The sequence below is a fragment of the Schistocerca serialis genome, chromosome 11 (assembly GCF_023864345.2).
Source record: "Schistocerca serialis cubense isolate TAMUIC-IGC-003099 chromosome 11, iqSchSeri2.2, whole genome shotgun sequence".
Taxonomy (NCBI): Eukaryota; Metazoa; Arthropoda; class Insecta; order Orthoptera; family Acrididae; genus Schistocerca; species Schistocerca serialis.
The window spans coordinates 103119531-103138686 of NC_064648.1; the positions used below are offsets into that span (position 1 = coordinate 103119531).

At 40.1% G+C, this 19156-nt stretch overlaps 1 protein-coding gene across 1 annotated transcript in view; it reads right to left on the reverse strand.

Moving 5' to 3' along the window:
- The window catches only part of LOC126427276 (pleckstrin homology domain-containing family M member 2), a 271933-nt gene that overhangs the window by 240518 nt on the left and 12259 nt on the right, over window positions 1-19156 (reverse strand). Inside the window, exons 2-3 of the mRNA XM_050089544.1 lie at window positions 16062-16269; window positions 4124-4314 (exon numbers count right to left, since the gene is read on the reverse strand). Of these exons, the coding sequence (XP_049945501.1) occupies window positions 4124-4314; window positions 16062-16269 (399 nt within the window). The remainder of the gene's footprint in view (window positions 1-4123; window positions 4315-16061; window positions 16270-19156) is intronic.

Consider the following 19156-nt stretch of genomic DNA (forward strand, 5'->3'; position numbering starts at 1 on the left):
CAATATAAATTCTCCTTACAGCAAGTATCTTTCTCATCTATATCAATTCTTTTGAGAATTTCCATGAGTTTATGATGTTTTACTCTATCAAATACTTTTTCATAGTCAATAAAACAGAGGCCTACATTTTTACCCTGGTCGTAGCAGTTTTGTACTAGAACTTTTGGGCAACCATTGGTTCTCTTGTACCCAAACCTTTCCTAAATCCAAACTGTGTCTCACTAATGAATTTCTCACATTTTTTGGATAGCCTTTGACGGATGACTCTCAGAAATATTTTCAGAGACTGGCTCATAACACTAACGAGTCTGTGATCTTCACATCATCTCGCATTCCTCTTCTTTGGTAAGGGAATGAAAGTTGATAATAGCCATTCGGCAGGGTAATGACCGGTGTTGTAAATTTTGTTAAACAGTTTGTGCAAGACATTGATACCTTCTTCATCGAGGAGTTTAATAAAATCAATTGGAATTTCACAAGGTCCTTTGGCTTTATCGGTTTTTGAGTTTTTGAAGGTTTTCTCGATTTCTTTTTTCATGATTGGAAGTCCTGTTAAATAGTTGTTCCTAGAAATCTCAACATTTGGTCAACTATCTGAAAAGAAGTTCTTACTGTAGTCTTCCCATCTCTCTTTCTTCTCAATGGTATCCAGAACTATTTTATTATTTTTGCTGATTAATAAGATGTTTTTTCTTGTATATATATCCCAGCAGTTTCTTTTAACTTACTTAATTCTAGACACCCTTAAATAGCACCACCTCTCAAACACTTCAGTTCTCTTCTTTTCCAGTTTTTCCACAGTTCACAATTCACTAGCATACAATGTTTTGTTTGAAACATACATTCTGAGAAATTTGTCCCTCAGGTTAAGGGATATATTTGGTACAAGCAGACTTCTTTTGGCCAGGAATGTCCTCTCTGAGGTACTCTTACGTCTCCACACTTCACGAGTTGCTTTACTTCCGAGTTTGCAGAATTTCTTCAAATCATCTACTTCATTTTCAGATGTCAGTTATTCGCTATTTCGTGCTAACAGACTCCACTGCCCCACACCACTTTGCTGACAGACTGAATAGCAGGGCTGAAGAAGACTCGTGGAATCCTGTGTCCACATTATCTCCTTTTCCCCACAACTGAAAATGCATGTGACAGGATTAGTATGAGATATATCTCTAGAAGGGCGTGACTGATAAACTAGAGGTAGTACTGAAAGAAAACTACTCTCTTGCAGCAAAGACACAGGAAACACTTAACACATTGTGTAGCACCAGAAACAGATATTATTTTACATAAATTAAGTAAAAACAGCACAATTTTATTTTTAATTTATTAATGCTGTGTGCCTACTGATAGCTGAGTTGTGTCGTTATTGCTTTAGGGTACCAAACTGCTGAGGCTATAATCGCCCCTATCATAACATTACTTTAAATGGTCAATTACCTGATGAAAGTCCAAGTCGATAATACTCGGGGCTTAACCGATTGGAGTAGAGGGATAGCTAAAAATAATCACTTCCCCTTTAAAGTGGATGCTCAAATGGCTGAAAATTAATTTCCTCCACCATATTACTACAACAAATAAAAGGTACAACGTGATCTACAGCTTGTGCTGTATCTGCTAAAATATCTTATAATTCAGTAGGCAAATGTACATTTAAAATGTAAACAGTTATAAAATTGGCACTGGATCAGGAAATGGCCCACTGTCAATGGTCAGTGGTAGTAAGCAGTACAGTGTGGAGTCTTCACTTGACAAATGACGGTGACTGAAATGACAGTGTCCAATACAAAGTCGAGCTCAAAGTATTTCCTCACAACAAGAAGGGCGAGAGGATGTTGTCCGAGCCATTGCAAGGTGTTTAATTCCCCAGAGCTTGTTCCCATATACGGAAGATCAGTCTTTGTGCCAAAGGGACACGATGTTCCGAAGCACAGCAACACAGAGATCATTTGAAGGGAGAGAATAGCCAAAAGGTCTAAGTAGTCAGATTGCAGCCTGCGTAGCAGCATCGACAACTTCATTCCCCAACACTGCGACGTGACCAGGGCGCCACAAGAATGTCCTATTGGCTCCGTCATCGGTGAGCAAGTGGAGGAATTTGTGGATTCATTGTACTAATGGGTGGTATGTGTATAGTACAAAGAGGTTCTGTAGGGCCATAAGTGAATCAGAACATAATACACATTTGAGAAGTCTGTGTCATCAGAAGTACTAGGTGACCTGATAGATGGCTGACAGCTCTGCAATAAAAATCGAGCACTGGTCTAGAACCCGGTGTTTAAAGTGTTTGTTGCCAAAGACAAAGGAGTGTCTGACACCACAGTCGGTCTCGGAGCCGTCAGTGCAGATGAAGGTACTGTCTCCAAGTTGTATGCAAGGTCTGAGAAACTTGCAGCAATAAGTCAAATCTAGAGTAGTGTCCTCGGGAAGCGAACCGAGTCCGAGACGAACGCGGACCTCTGCACGAAGCCGAGGCTGTAGTTGAGTGAGCAGTACGTTGTTTTGACAGTGCAAAGTTGTCAGTTTGATTCTCACTTGTAATAATTTTATTATGACTTAATATTTGTTAAAATACCAACAAAAATAATCAATTTTTGAAAATGTAATGTATAAGCGGCATTCAAAAAGAAACGAGCCAAAGGCATAATTACAGAAACCAGTAGCTGTATGTTAAAAGTATTGACCCTGGCTGTCGAGACACTTGTCCCACTGTAACACAAGGTGGTGAATGATTGTCTCACAAAATTCCCGGGGCTGCGATGTTAACCAGTTCCACACGTACAGCTGGACGTCATCGTCCGAGGTGAATCATTTGCCCCTCAGAGCCTTTTTAAGGGAACCAAAAGTGGCGTAATCACAGAGAGAGAGGTCCGGACTGTACGGAGGGTGGCCGAGAACCTCCCATTTGAATTTCTGCAGGAGTGGCGCAACTGTGTCGGTCGTACGAGGCTTTGCATTGTCGTGGAGCAGAATGACCCCACGGGTCAGATTGCCTCGTCATTCTGATTTTATCGTTTGGTAAAGGGTGGCCAAGGTTTGCTGGGCATTCACTGTTGTCCCGTGCTGCAGGAAGTGAATCAGAAGGGGGCATCTCGGTCAAAGAAGCATGTCAGCATAACCTTTCCTGCACTCGTGTGGATGACGACATCCAGCTGTACGTGCGGAACTAGTTAACATTGCAGCACAAGGAATTTTGTGAGACAGCCGTTCACCACCTTATGTTACAGTGGGGCAAGTGTCTGTAATTATGCCTCCGCATCGTTTCTTTTTGAATGCCCCTCGTAACTGGATAGATAAATAACTCTACTTACCTAACAGTGGCAGGAGAACACACACGTATAGGTAGCAAAATCTGCAAGATTTCAGAGCCCATGGCTCCATCTACTGGCAGCAAAATTGAAGGGGAAGGAAAAGAACTGGTGATATTTAAGAAATGGGGATGGTTCTGAAAAGTCACCGAGAACTATCAGTTGGGGGAGAGTTACCCAATGGGATGCTAATTAACATTTAACATATTGAATATTTTTAATAAAACTAAAAATTTTACATTTTAATTACTAATTGCATGGAAAATTAATTAGAATTTGGTTCAAAAATGTGAAGCACCAAATAAAGAAATAAAATACTTTATCATTTATATAGGCTGAACAGTATTGCTGGTATGTGTGATTTTCTTCACTTTAATAAGATGTTTCACGTCTTTCTATCAAATTTTAATTTCTTTTCATGTGACTGGTACTTAAAAATATGATGATTTTATTTTTATTTAAAATTGTGATTCAGTGTTTGTCAATTAGCATTTCCATTTAAGAATAACCACAGAATTCAAATCAAATTACAAAAGCAAGTTGCTACAAGAAAGAAACAAACTGGCAACTCCGCAACTACAGCATTTATATGTTATATACTCAATTACAGACAGCTCCAAAGTTAAATTACTTGAAAAGTTCTGTGCTAACAGCACCGGGAACTCTTTCGGGGACAATTCTTCGAGGTTTTCGTTGTACAGAAATGCGTCATACTGCTGTAGTCAACTCGTGTCCGATCACTGAGCTCCACGCAGTACAAGTAGAGAGAAAGTCAGAGGGCCACCGGGCGACACTGAGTGGGGGTAGAGACGCACCTGTCGCAGCAGCCCCCCGGCGACGGCGTCTGCGACCCCGACCAGCTGCAGCAGCAGCTGCGAGCGCGCGTGGTCGCGCAGCAGTGCGCGGTCCCCGTAGTGGCGCGCCAGCGCCTCGCGGTCCGACAGCGCGCACTGCAGGTGGCTGCGCAGCGAACCCTCCGACACGGCCAGCTGCACCCACGCCTTCCCTGTGAATGCACACGCAGACATTCCTCAGCACGTGTGGTGACCCACCGCCGTCTTCCCGTACCCTCGGCACACAGTTTTGCCTTCTCGAGAATCTTACACTCGAGTGCCCTAGCCGAAATTCTCACCTGTTACTACTATTCCTGCTCCACTATCAAACAGGTGACTTTTTATTCTCGTTTTACTGTCGCTAACACATTCGGGAGTGCCGACAGTTGGAAGTTTGCCATTTTACGTGTTGTGCAACTCTCAGCAGTGTATTTGTGGTTGTTTTGCCTTCTTTACTTAATTAACAAATGAGGAGTAGTAGTAATTTACTGTAGTGTGTGTGACAAATTTTGGTATCTAGTTTCAAACTGACTTTCTGATATACGAGGTGTGTTTTTTAAGTAAGCACCGTTCTGAAATTAAAAAAAGACGTGCTAAGATTATCTCAATAATTTTATTTTTATACGAAAACCTGTACCTTAATCTACACACTGAGGCCTTTACAGTCCGATTCTTCCTTGTTTACATTGTGTACCGAGTGTTCAAGATGTCTCCAATAATCTTGAGTCCCGCCGACTGTGGAGTATGGGCCGTTATAAGATTTCTTAGTGCTAAAAGCCTAAAAGCGATCAATATTCATCGTGAGATCTGTGCAGTTTACGGAGAAAACATTACGAGTGATGGAACGGTAAGAAAGTGGGTGAGAGCATTTAAAGATGGCTGCACAAATGTGCACGATGAACAACAGAGTGGGTGTCCTTCGGTCGTTAATGAAAGTTTGGTGCAGGAAGTGGACAATAAGGTGAGAGAAAACAGACGCTTTACAATTTCCTCCTTGCAGGATGACTTTCCTAATGTTTCTCGTAGTGTTTTGTATGGCATTGTGACCGAGCACTCGAATTACCGAAAATTGTGCACACGTTCGGTACCAAAAATGTTGACAGATGAGCACAAAACCAAACGTTTAGACAGTGCATTGACTTTCCTCGAGTGGTACCATAACAACGGTGATGATTTCTTAAGCAAATTGTTACGGGCGATGAAATGTGGGTGGCCTACTTCATACCAGAATCGAAGCAACAGTCCGTGGAAGTTGAGCAAAGGCATCGTTTTGCTGCAACACAAAGCCCGTTCGCATGTGGCGAACCAGACCAAAGATCTCATCATCACATCTTTTTTGATGGGAAACTCGATATCATCCACCCAGTGACCACCATCTCTTCCTGCACTTGAAGAAACACCTGGGCGGTCAGCGTCTTCAAGACGACGATGAAGTCAAAACAGTGGTGATGCAGTGGTTAACGAGTCAGGCGGCAGACATCTATGAGGAGGGTATTCAAAAACTGGTACAACATTATGACAAGTGCCTCAGTATTGACAGAAACTATGTAGCAAAGTAGATTAAGGTACAAGCCTTCATGTAAAAATAAAATTATTGAGATATCTTAGCACGTCTCTTTTTAATTTAAAAACAGTACTTACAGAAAAACACGCCTCATACTTACCACAATAGAAAAGGACACGAAAATAGTCTTCAGAGTTAGTGACAAGAAAAATCTCTGAAACTCACAAGAAATCTTTCAAATTCAAAAAGCAATAATAGAGAAGAAACACACAATAAATGGACAGACAAACATTAGCAACCAGACACTGTTTAAACTGATAAAACATACTACTGAGAAAGAACAACCCCCTAGACGCCACAAAATAATACCACAACCTAGGCGATACTCTCACCCTAGATCATCAATCACTGTACCACAGTAAAACAATTTTCACACACAGTAGTTAGGATATGTCAGTTCCCCCCCCCCCCCCCTCTCTCTCTCTCTCTCTCTCTCTCTCTCTCTCTCTCTTTCCCCTCACCCTCTCCCTACCCCCTCCAGTCAAAAATTACACTGACTGAGCGATAGCAGACGCTCCCACCACTACCAACACAAACAAAAGACAAATGCACCCTGCAATACCAAAACAAAACACATGAAATGGCAAGAGGACAATGATACTTCTGAACGCAAGGCATGTGGACATATTTAGTGCAGTGAAAGTGCTGCATGCAAAAACGCAGCACATAAACTTTGAAGAACAAGAAGTAAGCAACAAAAAACCATGAGTAACGTAAAGAATAAAAATTGTTTGTATCACTAAGTAAAGCAATTGAACTGCTCATGATCACAGCACACAAAATTGCAAGAGAAAACACCATACTGTTAGTGACCACTTAAGATGCTTTAGACTAAAGCAAAAGGCATCTGATCTTCTTAAGACTTTTACTACAGTTGCAAAAGACAATAATTAATCTATACAAGCTGTTATTTCATTTTCTGTCCTTTATTTGACACAATCAAATGAGCAAACGCAACAATTCACCACTTAAAAGGTTATTCAAAGAGTGTGCCACTTTTTGATCACATAATATATTTTTAACTGTCAGCTGGCCACATAGTAAAAATATTTTATCACTATGGAAAAGTTATGCAGCAACAGTGAGACACTTTTGTGCAATTCTAGGGCACAAAGACGCACCAAATGAATCGAAAGATCACAGAGTTTTTTCAATGTTCAATGAAACTGGTTCAACAGTGAATGTTAGAAGTTGCGGACAATCGCATTCTGTCCAGTCTGTGCAAAAAATTTTTGTTTCTCGTGACAGGGTGGCTGTTAGTCCAGCGACGGTTCTTCACAGCTCCCAAGAATTGGCCGGAGGATATTCTTCAGCACGGCAAATTCTCCAGTATGATCTGTTTTACTTTCTTTAAGAGTTCAATTAAAGCAGCGGCACTAAGAAGCCAATCATTAGAAAAAGTAAAATTGGTTGGGTTGGCTAGAGGGGGGAGAGAAATATAGAACTACATGCAAGACTTGCAGTAGGTTAATACCCAAGGAACATTAATTTCCAGTTTGAGACATTTAATTTTTTTGATTATGAGAAGTGAGTGTTTACATCTTAAAAAATCATTAACTATGTGTTTAAAACACGCTGATCTTCTGAGGTACAAATGTACATTCAAATTTCCTGAAATATTTGTCTTTTCTGACCGGAGTAAAAAATATCCCACGCATGTAGAAATGTCAAAAATACACATATGTGCTTATGGGTTAATCTCCACGGGAAGTACTTTCCTTTTTTAGGTCTGCTGCTCGAATGGTAATAACTGGATTTATTTCCTAATGAAAACTCTGTGGTTGTCGCAAAGTGGAGTTTCTCGGTTTATTATGTTCTAGAAATCAATAACATTACAAGCTACTAAATTAAAACTCATTTACTTTCATTGCATTGCTGTGACAACAACGCAGTGTCTCTGAATGTAATACTCCTTCCTTTATCTGTAATCTGAAATCATTTGAGATAAAACTGAAGAACTACGAATACGTGAGCATTCAACCAATCTACGGCAACTGCCAACATTTACAGTTAGAATCCTTTCATTCTTTTATTATATCCATGTGCCAACAAATTAACTGTATTGGCATTAATAGGTAGTGAAGCAATAATGATAGATCACAAATACTGTTTTCAGCATTGCTCGAAAGGACTGTTTGTTGATAAAAAAGCACACATTTTTTCTAGCACATGCGAGACTGACAGTTTGATAACTCGTAGCAACTAAAGCAACAGGCTTCTCTTTAATGATGCAGTTATCTTGCTCTTTCCTCCTCAGTCTCATTCAGTACATCTTCATTAGTTGTCTAATCTACACAACTAATCTTCCAAATTTACTGTAGCACCACATTTCAAAAATCTTCTTTTCTCTTGATAGCTGAACTGCTTATCATACACGTCTCACTTCCGTACATAGCTTCAGTCCAGGCTAGGCAAGCTTGTAGTTAAAGGCTCTGAGGCATAACTGCGCAACTTATAGACTGAAATACATTTCTCAATAATGGATCAAACAATTTAAATTATCAAGACACATTTTGAATGTTTGCAACATAAATTTACATAATGGCAGTCAATTTTGGAACTGTCGATATCGTCGGACTATTTTGAACAGGTAGCAGTTAACTGCACCTCAAAATGCCAATCAAGTTCTACACAGCAGACATTTGAGGGCACAGCTTCTTATGGCCCTCCTGAAGGCTCAGTCATTTCAATCTAGCCGTCCCTCGTCACATCTTGTCACGTCTACATCACAGGCAGAACAGATGCCATACGGGGTTTTGTTGAAGTCAACATCTGGTAGGACTTATGTCATATGAATAAATGTTGTTTCAAAGCACCAGCACACTATGCAGCTCTCAAAAATGCATTTTAGTCTGTATAATTTGTTGGAAGAAAGTAATGGCAATTGTCCTAATGGTGGTTAAATAATTTTTGTATTCCACTGCTTTGAGATCATAATTTGCATCTTATAAAAGCATAGAGGAAAATAGAGAAATCATAAAACAAAAATAACAGAGCAACAGAAGATGACAACATAGTTATTGAACTGTGGAAACACCCTAGTGACAACATTATTCTATGTCTTACAGAAATCATTAATGAAATTTGGACAACAGCTTACCATCGGAATGGACATCAGCATTAATACATCCACCCCATACGACACAATTGATAGAAATACGCAAACTTCATGGGGGACCTGTCAACACCTTTTGGAACAAAATCACGAGTAAGACAGGGAGTCTGTGTATCACGACTACTTTATAACTGTGCATTGGAGAAGGTAGTGAGAGAATGGAGAAAATCCAGCAATACTAAGTGTGTTCAGCTAGGAAGAAGCCCAAATAAAAATCACCGTCAATTGTCTAGCATTTGCAGACGACAAAGGATTAATTATTGACACACTGGACAGTGTCAAAAAACAAATCACAGAACTACAGAAACAAGCAGACAAAATTAGACTGAAAATATCATTTGAAAAGAACACATTTTATGATAAATATCAATGATGCCCCTACAAATATTAAAAAAAAAAAAAAAAAAGTGGGGGGGGGGGGGGGGGGGGGATGTCCCGGAACACAAAACTATAACAAAAACTAATATCTTTTAAACAGTGGTAAGGCCTGAAACACTGTATGCATCAGAATCACTTACACTAACAAGATTTGGGGGATCTTGAAAAACTGGAGAAAGTTGAAAGAAGAATTCCAAGAAAAATACTGGAACTTAAAAATAATAGTAACATCGAATACAAATTAAAATCAGAGCTTTGTTTGAAATTGGAAATGCTAATTGATGTAATGAGGAAAAGAAGACTGTAGTTTTATGGAAACCCACCCACCAAATGGATAACAACAGACTAACCAAGAAAATGTTCAGCTTACTGAACAGCTACAAATCAAAACCCACACGGTTCACTGAAATTGACAGAGATATGAAAAACATAGGCATTAAAATGGGCATAATGGATAACAGAACACCTTTCAAAGAGGCAACACAAAAGGCAGGATTTCGGGAAAGAATTGAGTTTTCAAATGGAAGAAAGTGTACCCAGAAAGAGAAGAAATGACTCTCTCAAAGGATGAAGGAAGCCTGGGAGCAACAAAAATTGAACACAAAGAAGCAAAACAAAGTTGATTTACTGTATCTTCCAAAAGGATAATTCAAATACATAAATAAAAGTGTGCTATTTCAAGGCAATGGCACATTGAAGATGTATCAAAAATGTGTGTTCTCATTATGAGCTGTTAAAATCAAAGGTCAGTTAATGACACATCACATATTATAAGACAAATATATCTGAAGGTCACAACCGTGTAGTGGTTATAGTCATGCACTGCAAAGTTATGAAATCAAAGTTCACGAGTTTGCGTCCTACTATTTCCAATTTTTTTTTCTTCTTTTTTCCATTTCATGTTTTTTAAAGATCCTAGGAGTTTCTTATTAACTTCATAGAAGTATTTACTGTAATATTAGATGTTATGTAGGTGTAAGAGCTCTCATTCTCAGGAAGAGTGCTGCTTCCATTGTACGAACAAGCCAGAGAACATGTGCAAACCAAGATTGTTTTCTATGCCATTGCTTGAGTCAATTGCAAAATCTTCAGTATTAATTTACCCATCCAAAATTTACAATCACAGCACAAGACCCACAATGCCACAGAAACATCATCATTTCAGCAGGTCAAATCAAATTCCCTGGAGTGAACACACACAAAACATTAAACAACTATAAAGTTTAGAATTGAAAAAACATAAAACCTTAAGCATGCAGCAAAGATAACATACACAGTATTAAGTATCTCTCCAAATCATATCTTTTATTATGATTTGTTGTGATAAAGCACCAGGAAATGCAAAATCGGCGGATAAATACACTACCTAAAGATTTTATCTTCGAATTAACTTCTGGCATATTTAGTGGTTGATTATGAAAAGGAAAGAATATACAATATTTGAAATTCTGGTTAGAGTCTGACACTGCCCCCCCCCCCCCCTCTCCCCACCACCCTCCTGGCCCCAACTGCAACCTCCGCTATGGTGAGACACTGATATATAGTGTAGTCCAACGTCTCAGTTAGTTACAATTGATAAAATATTGCACCCTTCCCCCGCCTGTAAACAAGAGCCATGCCTACTCCAGGCAACTACATTCAGAAGAGACTTCCTAACACTAAAATTTATGTTATTTTTCTTTTCAATAAATACATTTCTTGCAAGTCTGCATTTTATATCCACTCTACTCTGGCCATCATCACTTTATCACTGTTTTTTCCCAAATAGGAAATATCATCTACTGCTTTCAGTGTATCACTTCCCTCAACACAGCCTAACATATAATTTGATAACATTCTATAACGTCTGTTCTGTGTCAAAATTCCAATATTAGCCCCAATCGGGCATCAAAATAAATTCAATGGCAACAAGTGAAAATTTGTGCCAGACCAGGACTCGTACACAGATTTTTCACTTTACGGGAGCAGTTGCTTTAACTGCTTCAGATATCTGAGCACACTTCCCAAACTCCCAACTCGTCGCACACTACACACGCGGCACCCACTGTCCGTTGCTCGCAGCCCCAAATTGATTCCCAAACGAGTTGAGAAGAAGAATGCATCTGCACTGAACGACCTTTAATTACCGTCAAGGCGCACAGATACTGCCAGAAAAAAACGAAAAACACCAAAAAATAATTATACTACAAGGTGTACAACTTTGTTTCCGCCATTTTCCGCCAACATTTGACATTTTAATGAAACAAAATGGTTACACGTGTATCATTCAAAGAATTTTCCATCGCTGGCCACTACTTTCTCCCATCTTTCGGGCAGTGTACGAATCCCGCATCAAAAAATTGTTCACCTTTTGAACGATCCACGAATCGATCCAATTTGTGACTTCTTCGTGAGATCGGAAGTGTCGGTCAGCCAGGCCGTGCGTCATTGATCTAAACAGGTGATAGAGGAAGCAATGTCTGGAGAATACAGCGGGTGGGGTAGGACTTCCCATTTTAACGTTTCCGAGTATGTTTTGGCCTCTTTTTCAACATGGGGTCAAGTGTAGTCGCGCTGCAAAATCACTTTATTGTGCCTTTCACTGTATTGCGGCCATTTGTCTTAATTCTCTGCTCAAACGCATTAATTGCATTCGATAATGAGAACCTGTGATTGTTTCACTCACTTTTAACATCTCATAGTACACGATGCCAAGCTGGTCCCACCATATGCAGAGCACGATCTCGGAGCTGTGAATATTCAGTTTGGCCGTCGAAGTGGAAGCACGGCCGGAATATCCCCACAATTTTTTGCCTTTAGGGTTACATAATGAACCCGTTTTTCATCCCCAGTCACAATGCAATGCAGAAATCCCTTCCGTTTTTGCCTCTGAAGCAACTGTTCACAAACACACATATGCCGTTCAATGTCCCTTGATTTCAGCTCACATGGGACCCCAAGTGAATCGTGCCCATAGCCTCGAGACATTTTGAAATGGCTTGCTGTGTCACTCCCACTAATCGTGTCAATTCTTCTCGAGTTTGATGCGAGTCTTCACTCGGCAATGTCTCCAATTCTGCATCTTCAAAAACACTCTTTCTTCCACCACTATGCCGGTCTACGGCGTTAAAATCACCATTCTTGAAGTGTTGAAACCACTCACGACACGTTCTTACACTAATAGCATCCTTACCGCATGTAGTTGAGAGCATTCGATGAGCGTCAGCCGCTGTTTTCTTCGTATTGAAACAAAACAGTAACACCTCCCACAACTGACATTTTCAATCAAGAACAACTTTATGATGCAGACACAAATCGACTAATGTTTAAATGAGGTTACGTTGACCAAGGTCCAAGCTAACTACCTGAGGTCTGCAATCTGTTTCTTTCTTACAATGGACGCCACCTACCGGCAAACAGCAGAAGCATAGTTGTACACCTTATAGGGTAATGAAATTTATTGGAGGCACATTTCTGAAGTTAACATACTTAAGTGATTAACATTACAAGGTCACAGCTTAATTTAAGTGCGACAAGAGCCATTGCAATTGTGAAACGCTGGTACATTAATAACCAGTCTAACTGCCAGAATGTCGAAAGCAAGCATGCATTGTGTTGTACAGTTTGTGGGATGGAGTTCTATGCTTGCACTTCGTCAGTCAATACAGGGATGGTTAATGCCGGTTGTGAATGATGCGAGTGTGATGATGTTCCATATGTGCTCAACTGGGGATAGATCTGGTTATCGAGTAGGCCAAGGGAACATGTCGACACCTTGTACAGCATGTTGGGTTACAATAGTGGCACATGGACAAGTGTTATCCTGTTGGAAAATACCCCCTGGAATGCTGTTCTGGCAGCACGGCAGTTTAAATCGTCAGATTCATGTACAAATTTGCAGCGCAAACCATAATTCCAGGCATCAGTCCAGTGTGTCTAGCATGCAGAGATGTTGGTTGCAGGTCCTCAACTGGTCTCTTCCTAACCAACGCACGGCCATGACTGACACCGATGCAGAACCTGCTTTCATCAGAAAAAACAACAGACATCCGCCCTGCCCTCCAATGACCTCTCGCTTGACGTCACTGAAGTTGGAAATCGCAGTGGTTTCATGCCAGTGACACGTACACTCGGAGCTGTCCTCGAAGTAACAGTTCACTGTGACACTGGCGCTGTCTGCTGTTCAAATTGCCGCTGCAGATGCAGTGCAATGTGACAAGAGTGATATGCCGAACACGACCGTCTTCCCTCTCGGTAGCCCGGTCTTCTTGCCACCAAACATTTTCGTGACCACCGCTGCCGACAATCGTGTACAGTGGCTACATTCCTACCAAGTCTTTCCGGGGCTACATTCTTATCAAGACTTTGTGCAGTATCACAGAAGGAACATCCTGCTTCTCATAGGCCTATGAGACGACTTTATTCAAACCCAGTCAGGTGTTGATAATGGTGTCTTTGTTGCCTCGAGGGCATTCTCGATTAACGTCAACACACCACATCCGACCTCAAAAGTAACTAAGACTCACAACCATTACCATCTATATTTAAAGCAAAACTGATTTGCACCCTCACAGTGCCACTACTATACAACTGGCATGAAATTTCAATAGACATCATCTTCCAGCTGTAGAAACATGCCTACCAACTTTTGTTTATGTTGCACAATTCCTCAGTGCAGCATTCCCCCCCCCCTCCCCCTTCCCCAGTCAATGTACTTATCTGTGTGATGTCTGTTCTTCCAGACATGTCTGAAAGAACAAACACCAGACATAACTTGTTCTCAAAATACTATTTATACAGTGCAATTGCTGCTCCAAGTCCTTTACAGTCAGACCGAATTACAATCTCTTCAGCACAGCTCGAAGTTTTTACAAATTCTCCGTGAATTTATATTTCCTTCTCCAGTTTCTACTTGGTTTCCTTGCTCCATGTACAGAGGGATAACACTGGGTATAAGCTACAACACTGTCTCACTCCCTACTCGACTACTGCTTCCCTTTCACGTACTTTGACTCTAATAACTGGATTCTTGGATTTTGGGCAAATTATAGATAACCTATTCTTCCCTGTAGTTTATCCCTGTGATATCCAGAATTTCAAAGATTGTAATCCACTCAAGACTGTCAAATGCTGCCTATTCATTGTAATGATACAGGTTGTATTGGATCGTGTGGAGTATCCGATACAGCAGGTTCTGTAGTATGCAATACATGCTAAAACAGATGTGGGTGTTGTATAAGGACACTTAGAGCAACAGTGTGAAACAGTTGTAATGAAAATTTTAAACTGTGTCACAGGTGGTAATGTAAGGGTAAAGTAATGTACAGTTGGGATAAGTTATTACCACTTTAATACAAATTTTGGGATCTTTTGAAGAGAAAGAACAAGTTCTGGAATCAGTGTTAATAATGTATAAATGTTATCAATGCCAGCTGTTGTGGCCAACAGTTCTAGGCGCTTCAGTCTGGAAAAGCGCAACCACTACGCTCGCAGGTTCGAATCCTACCTCAGGCATGGATGTGAGTGATGTCCTTAGGTTAGTTAGGTTTAAGTAGTTCTAAGTTCTAGGGGACTGATGACCTCTGATGTTAAGTTCTGTAGTGCTCAGAGCCACTTGACCATTTGTTAGTAAAGTTTTTCATTCAGTTTTGTAATTATAATTCAATTGGTAAAATTCACTGTTTACCAAAATGCAAATTAATTGTGTAAACCACTAATTTTGGAAAAGCTTAACATTTATGTATCTTTGCAAGTCAGAACAACATATTCTTATGGAAATCACCAACTAAAAATCTGTAATTAAACTCGTAATTAATGTTTCTAGAACATTCTATACAGAAATTCAGTGCAATATCCACAAATTATTAAAACTAGAGAAGGCTTATTTAAACTGGAGACATAAACTGATTCAGAAAGACAATGTGTATCATAAATAATGTTAGAAGAATGATTCATAAATTTTTTGTAATACTGTTTAAAGATTTTGCGATGTATGTAATTATTCCGCATTTTAGCCTTCAAATGTTGTAAAAAGTCATTTTGAACATTTGAATTGCAATTTTGATGATTTAGAAATATTACCAGCCCAAAACTGTTTCATAAAATTGGATAACTGATTACATATGTAAAGATGTGTTCTGGACCGAATAACAAGAACTTAAGTGTTAACTGTACGTATGTTTCAAAATTGCACTTGTAAAAGATTGTTAATTTCGGAAATATGCATTATCAATGTACTTGTTTTAAGTTCTTCTAAAACCCTGTAATGTCAGTTTTTGCTGGATTAACTTATTGCAATTGTAACATCAAACATGAAATAACATAATAATGTAAGAGAACGTAATTGTTAAAATTTGTATATATACACTTTGTCCAAAGCCTTGGTGCCAGTTGTAAATTAACAATTCTATCCCCATTCATGAAAGTTACAGCAGATCCACATTCAACGACTACTTGATCCCGCACTCGAGCAACCAAGGAAGTTTTTGTTTTCACAAAGAGAAAACATATCATGCATAATGCAACAAGGTGATTTGCTAAGTCAAAACGTATTTATAACTATCTTATTAAAACTCATTATCTATTAAATGTTGTACATAATTAAATTCTTCACTCTGTAACTAATCAATAAAATTTAGAAATGAATTACATGTATAAAAAAATCTCAAGTTGATATGACGTCATGGGTCGACTCCCCTACGCTCACGTAACGCAAAGTAGATTTGACTACATTGCACATACTCCTGTAATGTTACAGTGTACTAGTTTTTTCCCCCGGCAGTGTAGTTATTTATAGTGTCATCTCAACTTGTCGGTAAATATCAAAAGACAGCTGTAGTCCGATAAGAATCTCGCCTCACAGAGAAGCGATACCAGACACGCACCCCTGGCTGAAGGTGAGGAGATGCCAGCCAGAGTGCGCCGGGTTTCCGAGTGCGAGACGTCCGCGACGAGCGGCCAGTACCCGGGGCGTTGCTCGCGCAGGCCGTGCCGCAGACCGGCGTCCAGGTGGCTCACCAGCGCAGCACTCGCAGGGCACGGCGCGCGGCTCGCCGCGTCCCGCTTCAGCTGCTGCACCTCCTGCTGGTGGAGCTGCGACACACGCGACGACGGAAATTACTATTCTCGTCGTCTGTTCTCGGGATTACCGAGACACGAGCAGTTACTTAACAAATACACTTCGGCAAACAACAATGATCTTAAACATACAGAGAAGACACGAGAAAAGAATTTACCAAATGAAATGTGACACTTTTAAAGAGAAGTCTCAAATTTCAAACAAATTGTCGGCAATGTCACTGAAAGGATGTGAGAAGCCACAATGAAACTTTACATGAAAAAATAACAGTATGAAGAAAACGAAGTAAACTCACACCAGGTAAGAATTAAAACTTCACCAGTTATGCCTTTAAATGACAATACTGCTCTCAGTGACACTGATTTCAAATAGCACTGTACTACAAGATGTACAACTTTGCTTCCACCGTTTTTTCCCCAGCATTTCAGGCTTTAATTAAACAAATTGGTTACACATGTATCATTCAAAGTATTTTCCATCGCTGGTCACTACTTTCTCCCATCTTTCAGGCAGTGAACGAATACCAAGTCAAAAAAGTTTTTCATTTTTGGAAGCGATCCACGAATCGATCCAATTTGTGACTACTTCTTGAGACCGGAAGTGTCTGTCAGCCAGGCCACACGCCATTGGTCTAAACAGGTGATAGTCAGAGGGAGTAATGTCTGGAGAATATGGCTGATGGGGTAGGACTTTCCATTTTAATATTTCCAGGTATATTTTGAACTCTCTTCAATGTGGGGTCGAGCGTTGTCGTGCTACAAAATCACTGGGCAAAAACCACAATGCGCTACACATTACGGCCATCGTAGTGCTATCTTTCAGTTACGTAGTCTGATTCCACCAGTTTGTGCCAGTTCTGACTGACTGTCAAGTGGGTGGTCAAAGAGAATCCACACACCCAGAGTTTGTGGTGGCAGACAGACCTGTAGCATTGCATAAGGTCTCGATTTTGGGCTGTTAGACATCTCTACCTACCTGCAGATCATATTATAGTGTGTGGCAGACATCTGCGTCTACCCACAATTCATATTCAAATGTCTGGCAGACAGTTCACAGAACCACCTTCACACTATTTCTTAACCATTCCACTCTGGACTAGCACTTGAGAAAAGATGAACACCTAAACTTTTTCATGTCAGTTTTGATTTCCATTATTTTCTCACAATGGTCATCTCTGCCTAAGTAGGTTAAAGTCAACAAAACACTTCCACATTCATCTACTTACACATCTACATGGATATTCTGCAAATCACATTTAAGTGCCTGGCAGAGGGTTCATCGAACCACCTTCCTAATTCTCTATTATTCCAATCTTGTATAGCTCATGGAAAGAATGAACACCTATATCTTTCTGTATGAGCTCTGATTTCCCTTATTTTATTGTGGTAAACATTTCTCCCTATGTAGGTCGGTGTCAACAAAATATTTTCGCACTCGGATGAGAATGTTGGTGAGTGGAATTTCGTGAGAAGATTCGGTTGCAACGAAAAACATTTTTGTTTTTAATGATGTCCACCCTAAAACCTGTATCATTTCAGTGACATTCTCTCCCACCTTTCGCGATAATACAAAACGCGCTACCCTTCTTTGAACTTTTTCGATGTACTCCGTCAGTCCTATCTGGTAAGGATCCCACACCGCGCAGCAGTATTCTAAAAGAGGATGGACAAGCATAGTGTAGGCAGTCTCCTTAGTAGATCTGTTACATTTTCTGAGTGTCCTGCCAATAAAACACAGTCTTTGGTTAGCCTTCCCCACAACATTTTCTGTGTGTTTTTTCCAATTTAAGTTGTTTGTAATTGTAATTCCTAGGTATTTAGTTGAATTTACGGGCTTTAGATTTGACTGATTTAGCATGTAACTGAAATTTAACAGATTCCTTTTAGCACTCATGTGGATGACCTCACACTTTTCATTATGTAGGGTCAACTGCCAATTTTCGCACCATTCCGATATCTTTTCTAAATTGTTTTGCAATTTGTTTTGATCTTCTGATGACTTTATTAGTCGATAAACAACAGCGTCATCAGCAAACAACCTAAGACGGCTGCTCAGATTGTCTTCCAAATTGTTTATATAGATAACTAACAGCGAAGGGCCTATAACACTACCTTGGAGAATGCCAGAAATCACTTCTGTTTTACTCGATGACTTTCCATCAATTACTACGAACTGTGACCTCTCTGACAGGAAATGACAAATCCAGTCACATAACTGAGACGATATTCCATAAGCACGCAATTTCACTACAAACCGCTTGTGTGGTACAGCATCAAAAGCCTTCCGGAAATCTAGAAATATGAAACCCCTTGTCAATAGCATTCATTCTGAGGAGAAAGCTGGCGAGTGAAATTTTGTGGACAGATCTCACTGCAAAGGGAAACCAATTTATGAATCAATGTCGCCCCAAATTTGCTTAGCATATTTACAATACTCCCTCTCCAGCGTAGTGATAATACAATCAGCTGGCCTTCTTTGAAATTTTTAAAACCACCAGCCACCACTCTACAGCACTGCCCCCCCCCCCCCCCCCCATCCTGCATTCGTTGCAAGTCTCCCACCCAGCATGAAGTCCTAAGCAACTGGGAAAAAAAGTGCAGGTGACTCCTCTCTATAAGAAAGATACAAGAATGGCCTAGAAAAACTCAGCCCAATATCCTTAACATCAGTATGCTGCAGAATTCTTCAAATATTCTCAGTTCAAATACAATAAATTTCCTTGAGACGAAAAAGCTTTTGTCCACAGATCAGCACAGATTCTAGAAGTCACTACTCGTGCAAAACTCACCTTGCCCTTCTCTCACACAATATCCTGTGAACTGTGGATGAAGGGCAACGTGCCAGATTCCACACTCCTAGATTTCGATAAAGCAGTACCCCACTGCTGACAAATGTACAAGT